Source organism: Cricetulus griseus, chromosome 3, assembly GCF_003668045.3.
Source record: "Cricetulus griseus strain 17A/GY chromosome 3, alternate assembly CriGri-PICRH-1.0, whole genome shotgun sequence".
Classification (NCBI taxonomy): Eukaryota; Metazoa; Chordata; class Mammalia; order Rodentia; family Cricetidae; genus Cricetulus; species Cricetulus griseus.
In genome coordinates, this window is record NC_048596.1 from 70602489 (window position 1) to 70621527 (window position 19039).

Here is a 19039-nt window from a genome sequence, read left to right on the forward strand (position 1 = left end):
AGTGCAGGGCTTGGGATCTGGGTGATGATGACTGAGTCTTTCTACTACTTTAGTGCATCTTGAGCCACAAGTAATTTTCAGTGTCCTCTTTTTTTTTTTTTTTTGGCTCCAGGAAAACAACCAGTTGATGGTTTGGCCTCTCATGTTTGTCTGTACCTAAGGGAGGCATTTCTTGTTTGCTCAGATGGGCTGAAGGCTTTTCCTTCTGCTAGATCCACCCCAGGAGCCTAACAAGGCATCTGACAGATTAGCATGGAGCTTTCTGGACTTTCTCTAAGAGATGCTTTCTAATCGGTGAAAGTTGATAATGGGAGCCAAGTTGTCTTCTAGATATCCTTGTGCCTACACATACCAGTCTCTTCATTTCTTCATTGTGACCCATATGCTGCTGTCATAGCCATAGTATGTAATCATATTTAGGTTGTGCATGCCCTTGTTCCCATTAAAACATGACCACAACAAGCTCTGTGCATATCTATTAATTGGGCACCTGTGAATACTTTTCAAGGACATAGTTCTAAAAATAGGCTAACTTGATCCTTTCAGACAGATATTTGCATAGCATCTGAAACCCAAGGCACCGAATTTTGACTTTAGGGGTTTTCCAGTGACTCCCATTTTGTTTCTTTGCAAATCATTTGAGAGAAGATATAGCCTAATTCGGAGTTCAGCCTTTCTAATAAGAGGGTGTATTTAATGCCTGAGCAATTTAAAAAGAACAAAACCTTGTCCAGCATGCTTTTCCTGTGAGGGCAGCCCAGCTCTGCATACTCCAGCTAAAATCACACATTCCTAAGTTGTGCTGTGGGGTGCAGGGCTTTACGGTGTCCTGCCTGGTAGGGTGGCTCTCAGCTGTGTTTACCTCTGCTCCTCAGGAGGGAGCCTGTGGACATCTGACTTCTGACATCTGACGTCTGAGTTGGCATCAGCAGCATCATCCACACCAAAGCCCAGTGTAGGGGAACCTCGTGAAAAAACAGCTGCCATTTAGTAGAGTGAGCAAGGTAATAGACTTTGCTAGCCAAGAGTGTGGGTTTGCCACAACCCTAGGGATAGATAGGCTTATTGGTTCACTGATGTTGTCACCATTGTGTCTCCTTTCTCAAAAGCTGTGTTTGTGCTGGAGTTGTAGCTCAGTTGTTGAGTGCCTGACTAATATGCATGAAGCCTCAGGTTCCATCCCCAGTACCACACAAACCAGGCGTGGCGGTACGCACCTATTGATCGCAGATGGAAGCAGAAGGATCAGAAATTTAAGGTCATTGTTGGCAGTGTAGCTAGTTTGAAGCCAGCCTGGTCTACATGGATAGCATAAAACTGACCATTTTAAACTCTCTCTCTCTCTCTCTCTCTCTCTCTCTCTCTCTCTCTCTGTGTGTGTGTGTGTGTGTGTGTTTAACACACTGAAAATACCACCCGTGTCTGGTCTCCTAACTTGTTTATCTTCTAAAGCCAAGTCCCCTTGAAAGAAAAGCAGAGGCATTTTCAAATCTAAACATGGAGTAAGAGTTCTCAGTGCTGGTGCACCTCTGAAGGCCCAGAGCTCAAGGGTATCTTACACATTTGGAGTTAAGTGACACCAAGCTCTGCTCCTATAATTTCCCTAAAATGACCTAAATTGACAACCCGGCAGGTAGAAGGCTGAGTCATCGTCTGTTACATTCTTTAGGGAGGATCCTTTGCTTTCTACCTGCTTGGTTTTCCCAGTCCTGAGCCCAGTCAGCCAGCCCTTCACTCTGCCTGTCCACACCAGTGAGCAAGCACAAAGGAATCAGTGGTGTTTTGCTTCTAGCACTTTTGCACGGTGCACCCTTCATAAGAAATTTTGTGACTTCAGCACTGGAGGGGAGACACTTAATCTCTTTCTAAACAACCTTGTTCCTTAGACTCTGCTGTCTCTGCAGAGGTGTGGGGGAGGGTCTGGGGTGGGGTTGGTTGAAGGCAGCCAGAGCCCCAGCCTGGTTCGGCAGGACTTTGCATGGGCAGATGTTCCGGCAGGAGGGGTGTCTATCTGCTGGAACAGCAGTGAAGACAGACCACAAGCCAGGCACCTTTTCCAGTGCAAGCTCTAATCTTTTCAAAGTGGTGCAGAAGGCTGGAGGGAGTGGTTAAGAATGCATTCTGCTCTTGCAGAGGACCCACTTTGGTTCTTAGCACCCACATCAGGTGGCTCACAACCGCTGGTAACTCAAGTTCTGGAAGACCCAATGTCTCTGAGCATACTTCGAACTTTCCTAATACATTAAAAATAAATCTTTTTGTAAAGTAATACAGGAGTGGGGAAGGGTTGGGGAGAGGGCTCAGTGTGTAAATTTGCCTATTGTGTAAACATGAGGACACCAGTTTAGATCCCCAGCAGCCATGGGGAGGCTGGGGAGGCAGAGACAGGAGGACTTTGGGTTTGCTGACCAGTCAACCAAATCCATGAGCAATCCAGGACAGTGACAGCCTGTCCCAAAACTAAAGGGGAGGGGCCGGTGAGGTGGATTGGTGGTTATGGTGGTTGCCATACAATCCCGATGACCTGGCTTTGATCCTGGCTTTAACCCACTTAAATGTTCAAGAAGAGATCAACCAACTCTACACAGTGCTGTGGCAAGTGTGCGCTCCCCACATACATCATACACATAATAATAAAATAAAACTAAGGGAGAGAGTAGCCAAGGGAGACACACCCAGTGTTGACCTCTGGCCTCCACATGGAGGTGAAAAGAGAGATGAGAAGAAAGAGAAGAAAGAAAAAAAGTAGTAAAGAGCCCTGGGCCTAGAGGTGCATGCCTGTAACCCAACATTTGAGAAGGCAAAGTAGGAGGGTCATGAGTTCAAGCCCATCTCAGGCTACAAAGCAAGACCCCCCCACCCCCACATCTAAAAAAATAAAAAATAATAATAATCCAGGAGACAGAGACTGGAAGATCTCTGTTAGTTCAAGGCTAGCCCAGTCTACATAGGGAGTTCCAGGACAGCCGGAGCTATGGTTGAGGAGGGCAGGGTGAGAGAGAGAGGACTGTGCACTGATATCCTGTCCTGGGTACCAGCATTCATTCTGAAAGTACAGTGCCCCCTTGATCCCAGCTCTGCACTACCTTCCTCTGTTGATCATTTTTAGTTCTGGCCATGTTTTGTTCTGATATCTGGAGGCTGGGAAAAGGTTAGGGAAAACAAAACAAAACTCAGAATCCAGCTGGGTAGAGGCTGTGTGGTGTGACTGTGTCAGCAGAGGCCTGACAAGGCAATGAACTCATTCTGCTAATTGTAATGACTGTGAGGCCTTTAGCAGGTTATTGGGCCCTGAACATCAGTGAGCAGCAGCTTTGATGGCAGCCTCTCCTAATAGCCATGCCTCACCAACTGGTTTAGTGCGTTCTCATGCAGCAAAATCAGCCACCGCCTATTGTTGGGGGAAAAGCCAGGCTGGCTTTAGAAAAAGAATTCTCTCTTGTTTTTACTTGTCTTCCAAATCTCAGAACGTTCTTTCTCTATTCAGCCCTTTGCAGTTGCTAAGAAACTGCCATTTTGGAAGAGGGGCAATTAAAATTTGATTTTGATTTAAAGATAGAGCAAGTGGAGTTATCCATACGCCTGTGATGAATGGGTTGTCCAAGAGGGCACTGGCTGCTTCCAGGGCCTTCCTGGGAACTTGGCATGGCTTTGCCAGAGAAAATGACTTCCAACTTTTTTCTTTTTCTTTTCTTTCCTTTTCCTTTCTTTCTTTCTTTCTTTCTTTCTTTCTTTCTTTCTTTTCTTTCTTTCTTTCTTCGTGTATGTGTGTGTGTGTGTGTGTGTGTGTGTGTGTGTGTGTGTGTGTGTGATAAGTGCTGTTTAACTTTTAAGGAGAAAAACTCAGGATACTGGGGCATGCTGGGACCCAGGGACTCTGAGCTTGATTAATTTATAGGTGTGATTTAGGAGCCTGGTCCTTCTCTGATCCCTGAGTTACCTGTTTACTGTGTCTGAAGACAGGAGACCTCTGCGCTGTCACAGAAGTTGTAGGTCTCTCATAGGCCGACATATCATCTTGTTTAGAGGAGTCCTGACATGCTATAATGTTTCAATGGTCAATTAACAAAGATTTATTCTTCGTCACTCAGGTATTTCCCCTCTCCCCCGCCCCCCAACTCCACAATTACCTTGGAATGAAGCGGGCTGTTGTCCTTCTACCCTCTTTGGCTGGGTCTTGGCTCCCAGCTACCGAGCAAGGCTTAAGAGAGTTAATGTGTCTATTTAGTCTCCCAGCAGCTGGGCTTTCTGCTGTAGTGAAGTGGACACTTGAAGCAAGGGGGTGAGAGCAAGAGTGAGGGAGAGACAGGCAGGAGGGCATGTATTTTTTTTTTTTTTAAAGCACTCCAGTCTGTATTTACTAAGCATTTATTCACAGGAATCTCATTCCAGAGCTGCGGCCAACTGCCCCATTGGCCACAGCTGCACTCTTTGGACTGCTTTAACATTGTGTCTTAATTTGAAATTCACACACAGGCCTCAGATGGCTATTTGAAAGTCCCCCTACCCCTCCCCCTTTTGGATCCACGTATCTACAACCTCTAAGTCCAAATTGTAACTATTTTAAATTGCAGTCAGGAAACAGAGGTAAGCTGCCCGCCAGCCTATCTGCCTTGTGCGTATTTATTTCACTCCCCTGGAAAAAAGAAAAATGTGTTTTCTATAATATCTGAGAGTTCAACATGCTATAAGAGAAGCTGGCCTCACACTGTAAATCCTGCCTGCTGGAGGAGATGTGATTTTTGGTGTCACGTAGAAGAGCTGAGCCAGCACTGGGCTTCAGTCTCTCATCCAGAAATAATTCGAGGACTAACCCTTTTATTTCAGTGAAAAGTTGCAAACCTGCAGGCTGTGATTCCCTTGGGACTAGATGAGCTTCAGGAGAGCTATCTGGAGGACTGTCATTCTGGGGCCCTCACCCTCTTTTCTATGCCCACTGGAAAGGCCACCTGCTTTGTCAAGCTTCCTCATCAGCCATCTGACTTGCTTGTACTCCAACTTTCCTGAAGTTTTCCATGCACTTTAACAACTTCCTGGAGGCTGCCTTTTGCTGTTCTCTCTCTCAACAAGGTCTCACTATGTATCCCATGTTGGCCTTGAACTTGTGTTCCTCCTGTCTCAGGCTTCTGAGTGCTGGGATTACAGGTGTGTACCTTCAACCCTGGCAGGTCCATAGCTGTTGTTTAGGGCCTATTGACACCAGTAGAAGATCGATGGCTGTGGAGGACAAGAAGAGGAGCGTGGTACTTGGCAGATGTTGGCATCCTGGGACCTTTTCCAAGACGTTTCAAGCCCCATTCTTCGACTTGTTTAAGGGCAGAGACTAAGGTTGCAAAGGAAATCAAAGCCTGATGTTGAGAAATGAAACATGAGGCCTACTGACTTTTTAAAAACATTTTAAATAACATTCTCTGAGGTTTCATTTTATACTGAGTGCAGCTGTAAGAAGTTTTGGGAGACGGTGTAAGGTTTCTATTACACAGCAACCGTACTTGCAATTTTTCTGCCCAAAGTGAGAAGGAGCCGAGAGGGGAGAGGGAGCAGTTAGGAGGTTATTTCATATAAGGTGAGAAAATTTGAAAAGATGAATTCAAGACTGTGAGCTGTAACATTCGGTATGCTGTAATTTGCAAATGCAATAACATTGAACCATCGCAAAGGTCTCTTTTCTCCCTTTGGGTGAAAATAGTCCGGATAGCTTGGAATAACTTAATAACCAGAGCTCAGCAGCCCTTTGACCACAAGTAAAACAAGACTGCAAGCTCTGGACCAGGCCCTGCCAGTGTTACCCCAGCGACGGATTCCCTGCCCAAGGCTGGCGCGGGAGGAGATGTTGCGTTCTGAAAGCACTCCTTGTTCACAGGCAGTGTTATTTGGTATTACGTGTGTAGTGTTTGCATATGAGACAGTTTATTAGAAACAAATATAGCTAAGGAAAAGGGCTTGCCATGAAACTCAGTAGATCTGGCTCAAAACCTTAGAGGTTTTGTAGTACTTTTGTTTCTAAAGAAAGACTGTCAATAGTTACACTGCTCATGCACACACATGTACATGTAAGCATACATGCACAAAAGCATATTTGTGAGTGCAAAATTGGAAAGCCAAGGCAAGGAATGAATTGATACCTAAAATTCCTTCCTTGGAGCTGGAGAGAGATAGCTTGATGACTAAGAACACACTATTTGCAGAGGACACCCCCAAGTTCAGTTTCTAGAACTCATGACAGGGGTCTACAACTGCCTATAACACCAGCTTCTGGTGCCTTCCTCTGGCTGCTAAGACATCTGCACACACACACACACACACACACACACACACACGTACCATACAAGCACCTTCTGTGTGCGTGTGCACATGCGCCTGCGCACATAGGTGCACATGTACATACATTTGTGGAATGTAGTGAGATATCCACTGAGTCTAGTGAATCTTGATTCCCACACAATAGTGGAAGCTAAAGGCTGATGCTCTTTAGTCCTCCTTCATCTTATTTGTTTGTTTGTTTTTGGGCAGAGACTCCCCATTGAACCTGGAACTCACAGATTTGTCTAGGCTGGCCACTGAGTTCCAAGGATATTCCTCTCCCCACTGCTTCAGTTTCTCTCAGACATGTGCTGGCTTTTTAAACGTTTTGTCTAGAGGCTTGCACTCCGACCTTCCAGCTTATGTAGAAAGTGCTTGATTGACAGAGCCATGTCCTCAGTCCTACAGTTCCTTCTTTAATGGGAAGGAATTGACCTTGATATTTAACAGGTAGAAATAAACATATTTTGTGAGTTTGGCTGGCTGAAACCCCCCAGCAGAGAGCTTCCATCCTGCTGGTAGAACTCCTGGGACATAGGCTTGGTGAAGGCAAAAGGAGGCGTGGATGAGGGGACTTAACTCTGTACTTCTCACATTAATGGGCCCAGTAAAGCAGACCTTGGTCATTCTCTGTGGCATATGAGTCACTCTGTCCATCCTAGAAGCAGCACGTCATCCTATAGAGTAGAGGGTTTCCTGTGATGTGTGAAGAAATGAAGTTTTGATACTTTTTTTTTTCCAATCAGAAAAGTGAACAGTCCTACTTCTCTGTTCTTTGGTCAACCTACGTGGGTGATAAAGGAGCAGATGAATGAATGACTCTGAGGGGCTCTGAAATTTTTATCTTTATTGTATGGAAATGTAGGTGTCTATGAAGTGATGGAGGATTTCAGAATGAAATGTGCTCAAACATTTTCTTGCTTTTAAAAAAGTTCCTTAAGGGCCAGCAATGGGCTTATGCAGTCCATTTGTATATGGTCTGGCTCTGGTTCAGCAAATTCCACAGGGTGATATTTTAATCAGAAAGGCCCCAATACAGAAAGGCTTAGAGATCTATCTTTCTAATTTGCTGCTTCCAGTCCAGTGCACAAGGAATCTCAAACATGGGGCTATTGTTGGACTGGTTTGGTAGTGATGGTATGCAGGAGCTCTTATTTCTTTTAACTATTTTTTATTGTTGTTATGAGATAACGTCTCACCACATAGCCTTGACTGGAACTCACTCTGTAGACCAGGCTGGCCTCAAACTCCCAAGTGCTGCGATGGAAGATGTGTGCCATCATACCCAGCTCTGTCTGAACTATATTTGTTTAGTGGTACTCATGATTGGAGAAAGAGGAAAGGGGAAGTGTTGGAGTGTTTAAGCACACATTTGTGAATGAGTTCTTCACTGGGGTGCATGTAGCTATTGATAGAGCTGCTGTGAGGAAGGTCCAGTAAATTTATAATTATAGTGCTTTTGTATTTGAGACCAAACAGCAGCCCGATTTGTTAATTCTTTCTTGTTTACTCAGTAATTCATTCATTTGTTCATTCATTTTACTGTTGTAAGAGCAGTAACACGCGATGTACTCCTAATGTAGCATTAAGTGTATAGTATCTTATCTTCACTCATAGGTAGACCAGATTTCTAGAATGTATTCATCTTACATGACTGAAAGTTTATATCCTGTGATTACCCACCCCATTTTCACTCTTCTCCACCCCTGGCCACCACTATCCTATTCATTTGATATATGGATTTGAGAGTTTTAGATCCCTCCTATAAGTGGGATCACACAGTATTTGCCTTGTGACTTATGTATTTTCCCTGGCATAATGTCTTCCAGGTCCACTCCTGCTGTCAATTGGCATCAAATTGCATGATTTCCTTCTTTTTGAAGCTAGTTTTTCCATTGTATATAGAGACCAAAGTTTTTATTTTACCCGTTCTTCTGTTGATGGGCATTGTCAGTGTTGATTAAATCAAAATATTGGTTGTTTCGAGTAGCCTTGTGATGGGTGTTTCTCAGATCTTTACTGAAGTGAGGGTTGCTGGATCAGATGAATTGCTTTGGTTTTTTTACTCCAAACTTCCTGTCCTTACCCTACTACAGGAAGTAGTGGTGCAGGGCTTCACTCACCAGACTCTCAACAGTACTTGTCTTATGTTTTTAATGATAGTTTTGATTTGCATTTTCCTAATGATTACAGATGCTAAGCATCCTTTCAACTGCTTATTAGCCATTTGTATGTCTTTGGAGAAAGTTCTTAGTCCATTTTTAATTGGCTATTACTTTTTTCTTGAGGGATCTCATGTGTAGATGTCAGCACACCTGACCCCATCCCTCTGTGGAATTCGGCTGGGAGCACCTCTCCTCTGGAGAGTATCCTTCTGGTAGAAGACAAGGAGGAGTGTGCTTTGTTGAGATTTCTCCTCTGAGACTAGAAAAGAATGACCAAGCTTCCCTTCCATGGGGCCTCCTCTGAGACTGTGAAACTTACAGGAGTCTGTCCCTTTGTTTCTTTAGTGCCACATCTGAAAAAGTTTAGGAATTTCTATGTATATATATCTGGTGTCTGGGACATAGTGACACTTGGTACTTGTCAAATAAATGAATAACTGAAGAAAAGACCACTGAATGGAGTTGTGTCGTGATAAATAGACAGATCCAGTTAGCTTGGTTTCATCCTCACTTGGGACATTAGTTTGCAATTTACTTTTTAAAGCAGGGGATACAAGACTTCCCAGACCATCTTAGCAAAGAACTGGGAGAGATCATGCATAGAAGAACCTCTCTCGATATTCATAGAAGAACCTCTCTCGAAGACCTTAAGAGTTAGCCATGTCACTTGCCCGGATGTCTAGCTTGTGTTTTAAAATGACTCTGGGTGTTATCTCAAGCCAAATAAGTGAAAAAGTGTCCTTCCACCAGCTCCATCTGTCTCTCAGATTGTTGAAATAAAGAATTTCCCCCTGTTCATTAGGTAGTCTGTAACTTGCAATGTATTGCATTCTTTTCTGGATTCTCTAAATAAGTATCCTTTACAAGGGTTGTGCTCCAGTGATCCTCTTTGAAGTCATTTGTGTTGTGCATGGGGCCCCTGTGTTATTCCAAAGGAGTCAGCCAGCAGACGGGAGGCCTTTTTTGGCTTGAGTTCCTCGACATCCTTCTGGACAACACAACTTATTTATTGCCTTCTCTCCCCCTCCCATCGCCTCTCTCTATCAGAGCGATCACCACATCGGCCTATCCTTCAAGCTGGACTGCCTGCAAATGCCTCTGCGGTGGTCGGAGGAGATGTGGAGTTCGTCTGCAAAGTTTACAGTGACGCCCAGCCCCACATCCAATGGATCAAGCACGTTGAAAAGAACGGCAGTAAATACGGGCCTGATGGGCTGCCCTACCTCAAGGTCCTGAAGGTGAGGACTTTCTGAGTCTCAAGGGGCCCATAGGGAGGGCTCCCTTGGGGATATGGCTAGATCCTTTGATTTTCTGTTGGATTTCAGAGATGGGTCTCTTTACGGACCAGTCAGTAGTGTGTTAAGGAACTAGCGGCCACTAGGCCTGCTAGTAACACTTCTGAAGGGGGCTGTGAAGTAGGGGAAGGGTTCCTACACTTGGAGTCAGAGGATTCAGCTGTTGGTCAGCCCTGAGGTCTTACAGGAGATGCCAGTGCTGGCTAGCCAGAGGCAAATTTTTAAAGCTGGGGTCAGGGTACTGCTTACAAGGCAGTGTGCTGAGTAAATGGGATGGAGTAGATAGAAATAACTGAAAAGCTCTAGGCATTGTACTAATGTTATTCTGATGTTGCTTTGTGTTTTGTGATCTTTGATGTCATATTTATTATTAGAATCAAATTTTAATAGCCACCTTTTAGAAACAAAAATTTTCTTTTTCGAATTCGCTCTCACCTTTTTTTGTTTCTGCATCTGTAAAATAATGAATGAGAACTTCCTTCTCTTTGTATTTCTCATTAAAAGAAATCCACCTTTTCCCCTCAAGTTTCTGTTTTTGTGGCTTCAGCCTCTTTAATTTTGGGTCTAGCTTCCACTTCAGCGTGGTGAACTAGGTCTGTGTTGTCAATTCTAAGCCACTGACTGCCTGTCTACCATGCTCACACGGAGTGTACTTACAAAGAACAGTCTTCCTGTGCAACTATAGGAGCTACAGGAGGCTAACAAAGAACTCTCAACCAATAAAGTCTTCTCTCTAGCAAGCAATACCCAGGATCCAAAGTGCTGGAGAAAGACGACCAGCCTGGAGAGCTGCACCCATCCCACCAACTGTTCACCCTTTTCTGCCCTACACTATCAGATCACTGCTGTTCTCCACCACGTGGTTTATTTTGTTCCTCTCCCACTCACAACCCTTTAGAAGTAATTAATGGAGATTGTTTTCTTGTGGTGTGTTGGTGATGGGACCATAGGCAGCACCGAGTCCTTCCTGGTTGGCCGTTATATTGTTTTCCTATGTCTGTTCTAGCACTCGGGGATAAATAGCTCCAATGCAGAAGTGCTGGCTCTGTTCAATGTGACGGAGATGGATGCTGGGGAATATATATGTAAGGTCTCCAATTATATAGGGCAGGCCAACCAGTCTGCCTGGCTCACTGTCCTGCCCAAACAGCAAGGTAACAACGTTTTTGTGTTTGTGGTTTTGTTTTTGTTTTTATTTTTTAAAGAAAACTGGATATAGAAGTTGAAAAGACTCGGTGCTTTGGGAGGCAGCAGGCAGCTTCTAGAATAACTCTTGTGGCCTTGGTATATTTACAATGATCTTTCTTTGGTGGTGCAGCTGGCATCATGCCAGCGGCCATGGAAAAATGCCCACAATGTTCGAAGTGCTTGAAGATTATCGTCCACCCCCACCTTGTTTCCAAGCCCTTTTTCTGGTCTGTCGTGTTTGGACTGCACACTTCCCATGATCACTGTGTCTGAGTACCATGTGAACCTTGAGTTTACATGTCTGTTGAGTTTGCAGTATCTGGTTATTTGTCAGGACTCATGCTGCTTTTTACACTGGTTGTGTAGATTAATACTCACACGATAGGATTCGCCTAACGAAACTTTTGTTTGTTTATTTCAATTCCATACCCGATCCTATCCAAAACTGGAGGCTGGTTATCTTCTAGTGAATGTGTGACTGGATGATATTGAAGGTGAAAGGTTGAGTTTTCATTTATCATTAGTCACATTCAGACATTCATATTAAAAAAGGAAACAAAACATTTCCAGTTTTTCTGTAAGACGATGATTTTAGCCTGAGAGAAATTAACCAAAATCTGGTAACTAAGATAACCATCCACCTTGGTTCCCATGGAGTCCGAGGAATGTGTGAGCCGACTTCCTCACAGCTTGTCTTCCATGTTTTGTTCCATCACACAGAAGAACCTCCCCTTTTCTCACAATGGGAATTTGCATCCAACAGGACCAGAACCCAGATTAGCCCTCTGGGTAACAAACTTTTTGGAAACCCACCCCCAAATCCAAATGAAAGCAAAGTCAAAGAGAACTCTGTGGGCTCATTTTTCCATGTGTTCAATTGCATGCAAGTCTAGGTGGTGACGCCGGTGTGGTGATGGGCCTGCAGAGGTGAGCTGGCCAGTGTCTCTCAGTGTCTCTTGGTTGTGGGCTTTGTGGATGGGCTGCAGTCGGAATCTCCTGATGGCCGGCACCCCCTGGAGCCGCTGGTACGAGGCCTCTTGGTTCCAAGGCCCTCTCCACAATCATTCCTATGTCTAGCCTTTTTCTTGCTTCCTTTGTTTTCTAGGCCGCCGGTGTTAACACCACGGACAAAGAGATTGAGGTTCTCTATATTCGGAATGTAACTTTTGAGGATGCTGGGGAGTATACGTGCTTGGCGGGTAATTCTATTGGGATATCCTTTCACTCTGCATGGTTGACAGTTCTGCCAGGTACATACTGCTCTTTCTCTCGGTGGGTTTTTCTCCTTTCTCGGTTGATTGCTATAAAATTAACACAGCTTCTGTTCTTAGAAATAGCCTCTTTTATCCATTGCATAAAGATGCAAAGAAAATAAATGTTCAAAATTACCCCCAGGGATAAAAAACTGCCTTAGATATTCACATACAAGGAGATCCCATACGTGTATGTCTAGTAAAATTTCACCTTTAAATCCCAAAGGGATCTTGTAATTTTAGTGAATCATTGAGCTGGTGACTCAGTGAACCTACCCCCTGCTCCTAAGAAGGAAGTCAAAATTATTTGATGAAATTCAAAGTAATCTTCCCCCATTGCAAATTACGCTTTGCTAAAATCCCATATGTGGTTTGATGCCTCTCAGTCCATCTTGCTTACATCTCATTGAATACAGATGGACTTATATTGGGGTGCCCAGGAAGCACCTCGAATGTAGGTATGCAGAAGCAGTGTATTACCTTGGGAATCGGGTGGCTTGCTGCATGCCTCAATAGAGTGGACTTTCAGTTTGCTTTCACTGCAGAGCATGTGTATGCCATCTCGGGCTTGATGTTATTTCTGCCTTCTAGAGAAATCAACATCAACAAAGCCCATCTAAGTCTTTAACCAATGCTTCTGTTCTAGTCCAACTTTCTTGACAAACGCTGCCTTCTCTCACACATTGCCTCGCATTTCCTTTGGAAAACTGCATAGACCGTGTATTGCAGCTCATGATGCTCGTCTATTCCAGTTATTAATGCCTTGTTTCTAGAGTACCATGCCTACTGCATGCTTGTTTTATAGCTTGTAAAAAATAAATCGATCATTTCATTTTGTGCTGTATGTGCTGCTGAGAGTTTTGACTATCTTTGCAAATATTTGTTTTTCTGATTAAAATGTATAAGCTTTAAAATAATAACCATTGCATCCATCTTCCCCTTTGGTTATGAATCTGCTCTGTGAGTATTTATTCATAAAACAGAGACGCCTCTCCTGTTGAGCTTGCTTGTACTTGCAATGCTGTGCTCTGTAAGTGCCCTACTGGTACTTCTTAACCAATTTGCCTGACAGCACTACCCCCTTAAGGAAATGCAGCTTCACGATAAAAATGTTTGGGAATACACTGCTTGTAGAGTGACCATTTGAGAACCAATACTGTTGACAGAAGAACCTGTTAAATCAATCACGTCTCTACTCACATGCAGTACCATATTTTTTAAAGGTTCAGTAACAAGTTAATGTAATTGGATATACAAACATTTTAATGGTTATTAGGTATTGCATATATATTATGTATGTGACTATCATGGTTGATGCATCTGTTTGTTTAATTGAATAATATTCTGGACTGTGTGAAGGGACTCACCAAAACTTTTTGGGCAAGCCTACTAGATGATTGTGAACTCCCTGTGGAGCTGTGATCCTCTGGGGACCTGTTGAGCCTTCCCTTGAAGTGCCTCCCTTAGTAACAGCAAAGCATTGTCCCTGTCTCCTTGAAACAAAAGTGGATGTGTTCCTTTTTAACAGTTTCAGTTTGGGTTATGTTTTGTGGCATCATTGCCACACCTTCCTGTAGTGGGTGGCCTGGATATCCTGCTCTGTCCAGTGGCCTAGCGGAATGTGGCCTTGTAGTCTTCCATTACATTTTGATATCAGCTACTCACTGGTCGCAGATGCCCTTTGAGGCTAGAGAAGGTGGCTGCCTGGGTTGTGTTGATAAACTGAGGAGCCCTTGGCTATTTGTTAGCATTTGGAGAGGCCCAGGCAGGAAGCACAAGGCTGTTGTGCATCTGGGTATCCTTCTGCATTGACTTATTGTTGGGGAAGCCCTTGTTGCTTTGGGAGTGATTCCTTGAGATATACTATGATGCATCCCTCTGGTATCCTAACTCTGTGGCCTGCTTATTTGTTCCTCTCCTGTGATCTGAAATCTAGCACCTGTGAGAGAAAAGGAGATTACAGCTTCCCCAGATTACCTGGAAATAGCTATTTACTGCATAGGGGTCTTCTTAATTGCCTGCATGGTGGTGACAGTCATCTTGTGTCGAATGAAGACCACAACCAAGAAGCCGGACTTCAGCAGCCAGCCAGCGGTGCATAAGCTGACCAAGCGCATCCCCCTGCGGAGACAGGTAACAGAAAGTAGATAAAGAGTTTGAAGAAACTTATTCCCCTTTATCACCCAGCCAGCTCTAGGATCTTTTCCTGTGCTTTGATTTCCCCCTCTAACTTCTGTGAGCTTCAACATGTAGGTATAACTTGCCACCATATAGAGGATCAATCAGCATTTGGAACTTAAAGCCTCAAGTCACTGGACAGCTCTGGGGTTGGTGGGTGGGGTCCAATTTTAAAGGCAGAAAGGACAGCAATGTGCAAATCAGAGCTGCTCAGTGGGATGGGCAGTTACTCTGGAGGTAGTGTCCTCTGGGTTGGTGGTAAGATGCAAGGACAGGAGTCTGTTGGAAGAATAGGTATTTTTGTTTGGGATACATTGCTTCTTTATAAAATGGGCTTGGATATTCAGATGGAGCATCCACCATGAAAAGGAAAAAGACTCTTTTTTTGTTTGTTTGTTTGCTTGTTTGCTTTATTGTTTTAAGTAGAGATGAGTAACACACAGTCTGGAGGTACAACTAAATGATTGCTTGCATAAGAGTGACTTCAATTTCTTCTAAACTGGGTTTTGGCTATCTGCCTGGTTTTTAAAATAACATTGTATGCTTATATTATTGCCTGTAGGGTATAGATGTGGCTAAGGATTCAGTGATAGGATGATTTTATGTATGTGTGTGCACAAGTGTGTGTGTGTGTGTGTGTGTGTGTGTGTGTGTGTGTGTGTGTGTGTGTTTGATAAGCACATGTGTTTAGGTGCCTGTGGAGGCCAGAAGAAGATGTCTGATCCCCTAGTGCTGTAGTTACAGGGAGTTGGGGGCTTTCTGACATGGTGGTGGGAGTTGAACTCTGGTCCTCTAGAAGAACAGGAAGCACTTCTTAACTACTGAGCCATGTCTCCAGTTCCGAGATAAGATATATGGAACAGGGAGAAAGTTACCTTTTACCTTGAACTTGGTCTTTGATGACTAGCTTTGGGGGAGATGAGGCAAGATGGAACATTCACTGTTCCAGAAAACAACGCCCTTAAAAGTAGATGGGAAAGGAAATGTTGGAATTCTTCTGCTTTCTCATGGAGACTGAGGGCCGGGGATCGGTGGATATAAATCTTTGTGAAAGGATATGGAACTTGATTTTGATAAGACTGCCATTTTTTAAGTAGAAACTGAAATGGCCAACACTGGCTGGGGTCCACTGTACATCTTTGTAGAACCTGCATGTGTTTGTTAAAATTGTATATTCATTAGTCTTGGCCCAAGATTCTTATTCAGTAAATCTTGAATGGATCTGGAAGTTTGCATTTTAAACAGGTGATGCTTATGTGATATTCTAAGAATCTCTGGGCTTGACCCAACTCTGCCTTTCCTGAACCTTCGACTAGCAAGGTCCTTTCTGTAGACAAGGTTCTAGGAGGGACTGGGAACCAGCTGGCCAGTAGTGACTTGGGCACAGACCTGGCTATTCTCAACCCTGCTTCCCACTACATGCTGAGCAGGTCCTTTCAGCCTCCTTTCCAACATGTGTTTCTTGGAGAGGCTTGGGAAAAACTCTGGAGCATATGTCAGATGCAGCCGATGACCAACTGTGTTGAGTGTGGGGATCAAAGAGGCCTGGTGGATTCCTTCTGGTTCTTGAGAATGCTGTTGCTAGTCTGAATGACATTAATGTCATTTGGGGAACTAGAGAAGCAAGATGGGGCTGGAGTTAATTTGTTGCCCAGTGAGTTGCAGGGAGAGTCTGATCATAAGATATTTTTTTTTACCTGGCCAGGTACTGCCAAGGGTTTAGGTAGTAGCCTCTCCTCATCTCTTATCCCTCGACCATTCATCTTCCATAACATCTTCCGTATTGGAACTCTGGCATAGGGAGTTTAAATAAAGGGAATGATACCTTTATTTAAAATTATTTGTTCTTACAGTAGGGGGAACAAGTGAAATCTATAACTAGATATAGCTGGGCCACTGGCCCATAGTTAATTCATAATTTAAAAAATTCATCTTTAATGTGTATTTATGTTTATACATGTGTACAGGAGCTCTTGGGTTGCCTGAAGAGGGCTTTGATGCCTTAGAACTAGAGTTAGAGGTAGTTTTGAGCTGTCTAATATGGGTGCTGGGGCTGGAACTTGGGACCTCTGCAAAAGCAGCAAGAGCTCTTAACTACTGAGCTATCTCTCCAGCCCTTATCACTTTTAAAGAAAACCTGTCTTACATTTTTAAAAATTTATGTAGTGCGTACGCGCACGCGTGCACGTGCATGCTTATGAGTGTTTGTGTGGGGGGGGGTGGGGTGGGGAGTGGGTGGGCATGCACATTATATAGCATGTCTATGGTGACCAGAGGACAACTTACATGGGAGCCAGGGCCTTCTTCCACCATGTGGTTCCATGAATCAAACAGGTGGGACTCTCAGTGTTGAGTACTCCTACATGATGAGTTATCTCACTGGCACCATCATCTTTTAAAGAGAAAATTTCACATCTGCTGCCATGTTCTTCCTTTTGCTTCATGTGAAGAAGGCAGATGCCCTTGAGTTCCCCTTGACACATGTGTTCGTCATGTCTTCCTCTCTCTTTGGCCAACTGACTTTCTTCATTGTCCATCTCCACCTAAGCTCTCCATTTTTCTCAAATCACCTGTGCACCCAAAGGGAAACTTTGGGTTTCTTCTCATTTCCCTCCTCTTTCATTCATTGTCATTTACTTAGAAGTACAGCTTAAACCAGTCATTGTTTTAGTGCATGGGCCTAAACTAGGGTTTTTGGGCTGGGGATGTAGCTCAGTGGTGGTAGAGTGTTTGTCTAGCATGTCCATTCCCCAGCATCATCAAAATAATAATAATAATAATAATAATAATAATAATAATAATAATAATAATAATAATTTGAGCCAGTTTCAGGTCAGATAAAGCCTGTCCATTTGCCATTGAGTGCAAGGTCCTTTTGAAATGTTTCACCTGGGTCACACTGTATAAGAAAAGTGTGTGAGCACCAGGCCCTCTGGATAAATAAGTCTCTGAGAGATAAATGAGTTGAAAGGGTGTTGATGTACCCCAGCATTTCCTAGAGTGTACGGTACCTCTCTTCCCAAGGATTTTCCAAAGCACAGCCCCCTGTGGGGAGGAGGAGATGCTTATCTTGTATCTGGATAAAGAGGGTATTGGGCTGTGGCTAGAGGGAAAAGTCCCACAAAGGCCTGAAGATAGGTTAATGACAGAGTGAATACCACAGGGATGCCAAGCATGCCTTTACCTGGCGACAGATGAGCCTGTAATCAGACGTCTGGAGGATGGGTGCTCCCAGGCATTCAGAGGCTAGGCTTCGCTTTGTGTTGGCGCGAGCTCCTAGATGGTGCAGCTAGAGTCTACTTTTGATCCTCCTGGCCCTGATTCTTGACCTTCACAGCATAGAGGCTCACAGCCTCTCTCCACTCATTTCACCCTTGTCTTTGTTTTAGAACAAGAAAAGTTGGTGTGTTTATTCGTGTTGTTTATTCGTGTGTGAATTCATGCATGCAGGTGTGTAGGTGTGTACAGATGTGTGCTGAGGTAAAATGATAACCTCAGGTGTGGTCCACTCCCTACCCCTTTTGGTTTTTTGCAGTGAGAACTTTCTCACTCCCTGGCCTGAAACAGCCAACTAGGCTGTGTCACCTGTGAGCCCCAGGGCTGATCCTCTGGAATTCCAAGTGTCGGCTACCATGCCTGGTTTTTTTTTTTTTTTTTTTTTTTTTTTTTTTTTTTTTTTTATGTAGGTTCTGGAGATTGCTCTCAGGTCGAGGAAGGCTATTTAGCTACTGAACCACCCCCTTCTCAGCCCTGCTTTCTCCTTGATGTTTACTTCCCTGCCATGAACTTCTTTCAAGCAGATATTTTACTTTATGTTATTTTTTTCTGAGGCAAAAAAATATAGGTTTTTGCTTGTTTTCAGTATCGAATTCTTTATAGCATTTTCTAATAAACATTAATTTGGAGACTTTTTATGCACTTTGATGCTTGGAGAAAGAAGAACAACTTTAGAGGTTGGTAGCTCTTGGGATCTCCCTGTTAATGAGGACTCATCCCTGCCTTCCAAGGCCAGGATGGGACACTTTGTAGGCACTGCTCACCTGCCTCTACTTCTTGGTACATGGTGTGTTCAATGGCAGTAGCCAACCCGGAGAAAGGCACTTTGCGAGCAAATTGGACCACCAGTGGCCAATGAGAAATGGTCTTTGTATACCCCTGAGTCTAAGGGGAGGGGTTTGCCTTGTTATTTCCACAGGTCCCTTGTCACAGGGAGCATGGGTGTAGAGAGGGACAGAGGAAGAGGAAACCTTGCTCAAGGCGGTGCTGTGTTTGATGAGAAGGTTTCACAGGGTTGTCAGCTCTTCCTCTGAAGCCAGAAGCTTGCGTAGGGCAAGATGGAGGAGATTCAGCTAGCTGTTGATTGGCTGTGTCCAGATGAATCCACAGCCTACCCATCTCCCAGTCTCACAAGGGACAGCTGTGTCTGTTCTCAGCTGCAACCATTGACGTGGGTAGCCGAGAAAACCAGACAACAATTTCATCATGCCTTTGAGCCATATGGTTCTTAGGGGTGGAATGGAGGAACACTGGGTTCCAGGGCTGTTCTCATGGCAGCAAGGTATTCATGGTATTGGAGTATACCAAACTCATCGAAAGTAAGTTCTGACTTAATCACTGCTTAGCAGCTCAGCTCCATGATCCGGAATCCCCTTCATGA

General features: G+C 44.1%; 1 protein-coding gene across 8 annotated transcripts in view; it reads left to right on the top strand.

The window, feature by feature from the left end:
• The window catches only part of Fgfr2 (fibroblast growth factor receptor 2), a 101991-nt gene that overhangs the window by 52727 nt on the left and 30225 nt on the right, over positions 1 to 19039 (top strand). For 6 of the 8 annotated variants that reach the window (XM_035442164.1, XM_035442165.1, XM_035442169.1 and 3 more), the window contains 3 exons: positions 9516 to 9706; positions 12057 to 12201; positions 14141 to 14343. In XM_035442164.1, coding sequence (XP_035298055.1) covers positions 9516 to 9706; positions 12057 to 12201; positions 14141 to 14343 — 539 coding nt within the window. The remainder of the gene's footprint in view (positions 1 to 9515; positions 9707 to 12056; positions 12202 to 14140; positions 14344 to 19039) is intronic. The other 2 variants (XM_035442166.1, XM_035442170.1) reach the window with 1 other exon arrangement.